Source organism: Notothenia coriiceps, unplaced genomic scaffold (genome assembly GCF_000735185.1).
Source record: "Notothenia coriiceps isolate Sejong01 unplaced genomic scaffold, NC01 NC01_scaffold00037135, whole genome shotgun sequence".
Lineage (NCBI taxonomy): Eukaryota > Metazoa > Chordata > Actinopteri > Perciformes > Nototheniidae > Notothenia > Notothenia coriiceps.
In genome coordinates, this window is record NW_011369836.1 from 1 (window position 1) to 2,824 (window position 2,824).

Genomic DNA, 2,824 nt, shown 5'->3' on the forward strand with positions numbered 1-2,824 from the left:
CTTAGCAATATGCTGCGCCTCTCCCCATGTATGGATGGGTACCGAGCCCCGGTATTAAACGGGCTCCGCGCGGGCCGGAATTATTAAAGACAGTGGTAACGTTAAGCTCCGACGTTATCTGACTTTTTATCGGTACTGGAGACATTTAAAAAATATATGTCCTATGTAGTATTGCTACATAAACATTATATCACAGTTTTAGTTTATCCAACTCCGTTTCTAATATGCAATAAGACTACAACATGCGTCTATGATGTATTTTCGAGCTTTCCAATCCAGACGAGATCTCTCTCTCCCGTCTGTGTGCGAGGGGGCGGGGCAGTTTATAAAGGTCTCCTGACTGTGTTACAGACTGTCCTCCTGGTTAGTGGTTAATCTGGGTTCTGTCTTCAGGACAGAGTGTTGGATTTTTTTTGTTAATTGGATGGGACTTGATTTGATTCAATATTAGTAATTTTCTCGTTTGTGTGTTTGTTTAAATATATTTGGCCTTTGTCATGTGATTGACTGATTTACTCAAATAAAAAGGTTGATGAATTATCATCTAATGATTTGTATGATGTTTTATTTATGTTAGAGGTCACATTGAATGATTTTAACTAATGATAAGTAGTAGAAAAACTAATATTTTTAATTCGGGACGGTCCACATTAATTTCGGGACGGCTTAGATTGTATTTCGGGACGGTTCCGGGAGGATGGTGAAAAAAGTTAGTCGAGAGCCCTGGGCTTTTTTTAATGCGGAAGTAAAAAGAGCCCTGGGCTTTTTTTAATGCGGAAGTAAAAATGTCTTACAAAAACGACGCCCGATGTCACTGAAGTGTATATTTCTGTATATTTTTGGGAAAATCTAGTGTATTCATCATTTTCCTACACATTTATTCACTGGCGTCTCTAACCTGCAAGTTGCTCTTTAAGTACAAGCTCTGAGTACTTCTTCCATCTGTCTGCCAATTTTATTTTGAACACTTAGTAGCTGTTCAAATGATTAGTTAATTATCTGATTGTCCACCTGACAAGACATTTAAAAAATCCTTCATGGTGACCAAATTTACAGAACAGCTGCTCTGCAAAGTGTCACTTGATGTTTAAGGAGGTCAGACAGTAGGTACCTCTGGATGTCGTAGTTGGCGTTGAAGAGGCTGCCCTGCCACAGGCCAGTGAGCTCCTCCGTCTCCTTCTCAGTGGGCTCCCCCGACACTGTGGCAAACACCATCAGAGTCTTCCCCTTCTTGGACATCTTCAGCAGCTCCTGAGGCTTGGAGGGGTCCATCTTGGAGAAGTCGATGGGAGGAGGAGACCTCTTGTGCTCAGGGAGGTCCCCTTCCTCAATGTCATCGTCCTCCTGCGGAACATGAGGAGGAGCAGCCATGTACGGTGAGTCATCAATGCATTGTCCAAAAACGTTTTAACGACATTATCTGAATATCATAGCTGTGTCTTTTTAAAACTAGTTCATACAATACTCAAAGTGTTCATGTGTCTTTCAGTTTACCAACATACAGCCCAGAATGGTTCACATCCAAAATTCAAAACACTTCATACAGGTGTCAAAATCATCTCTGACAGAATGCTTATTTTTTTAAATATTGCAGTATGTGTATTTTATTAATGACCTTTGTGCATGTAAATTAAGTGCTTATGTTACATTGTAATGTACAACATTTTGAGCAAACTTTGTTTAGATTTGTGTTGTGTTAGCTGTAAACAGTCTATCTGTTCTTCAGTAGTTCTGTGTGGAAGTACTGACAGCTACTTAGAACCCGGATTTAAATCATTACATGTATGTGCAAATACTCCATGCTGACTGTTAGAAGAAGTATTCAGATTATTTACTTAAGCAAAAGTAGCAATACTGCAGTGTAAAAAAGACTTAGCTACAAGTAAAAGTCCTGCATTCAAAATTGTACTTAGGTAAAAGTAAAAAAGTATTAGCATCAAATCATACTTTCAGTACAAAAATGCAAAGGTACTAATAAAAGTGGGGCATATTTGAACTACATTTTAAAATACTGGGTTGCTTAACCTATGGTAATATATGATAATGTATTAGTTGATTTCTATTTTGCATTTATAACCTAAATCAATAAAGTAATTAGTAACTAAATATGTAAAATACATGTAGTTGAGTAGAAAGTATAATATTTGCTTACAAAATATAATGGAGTAAAACTATAAAGTAGCATAACATGAAAATATTACTAGTAAAGTAATTTGTATGTGCAATACTTGAATAAATGTAATTAGTAACATTCCACCTCTGCACAGTTACATGTTTCTGATGATGTTTCTTATTAATGATGCTAGCTACATGCCTAGCTAACAGCTAGGCTAGTTGTTAGCTTATGTTTGCCTGAGTGAAAAGCTAACATAACGTTACCTCCCATTGTTCCAGGAGCCGCGCCATATCTGCATCATTGTAGTCTCGGATATCCTTCTTTTTCTTGGCCTTAATTTGACTGTCTGTCGCTAATATACGAAGCATATATGTGCAGAGAAGGAGCACCACACATCTCCACCTGAAGTCAGACGCCATGTTTACAGATGGAGTGTTCTCATTGGCTGCACTCTGCCGGTCACAAGACGGGAGGGGCGTGTTCCAGCTGTAAAAGCGTGACCAGCGGCGCGCTCACCATGTGAGGGATTTTCAAACTAAAGCTAAATGAAACACAATGCGTCACACTTTGCCCCGTTTTCTGTTGATGTTAAACACAAATGTTTTGTTTATTTAACTTGTTCATTCCTTTATAGAGCGTCAAGCCTTTTAAAATAGATATCTATGAATAGATTAAAGGTGAATACTTAAATGATGAGGATAGCAACAG

The 2,824-nt window shown here is 38.2% G+C and overlaps 1 protein-coding gene across 1 annotated transcript; it reads right to left on the reverse strand.

Annotated features, from left to right (window-relative positions):
• Nucleotides 1-914: 914 nt before the first annotated feature.
• On the reverse strand, nt 915-2,596 carry LOC104964334 (LDLR chaperone MESD-like). The gene is made up of 2 exons (XM_010793080.1): nt 2,380-2,596; nt 915-1,344 (listed from the first exon to the last, which is right to left on the reverse strand). Exons 1-2 carry the CDS (start codon nt 2,533-2,535, stop codon nt 1,051-1,053), a joined length of 450 nt encoding a protein of 149 aa, XP_010791382.1. The 5' UTR covers nt 2,536-2,596; the 3' UTR covers nt 915-1,050.
• Between the last annotated feature and the right edge of the window lie 228 nt (nt 2,597-2,824).

Coding starts and splice junctions, on each gene's coding strand:
- LOC104964334 (XM_010793080.1), bottom strand. CDS start 2,535: ATGGCGTCTGACTTCAGGTGGAGATGTGTGGTGCTCCTTCTCTGCACA. Junction 1,345..2,379: donor GGCTCCTGGAACAATGGGAG/GTAACGTTATGT, acceptor CATGTTCCGCAG/GAGGACGATGACATTGAGGA.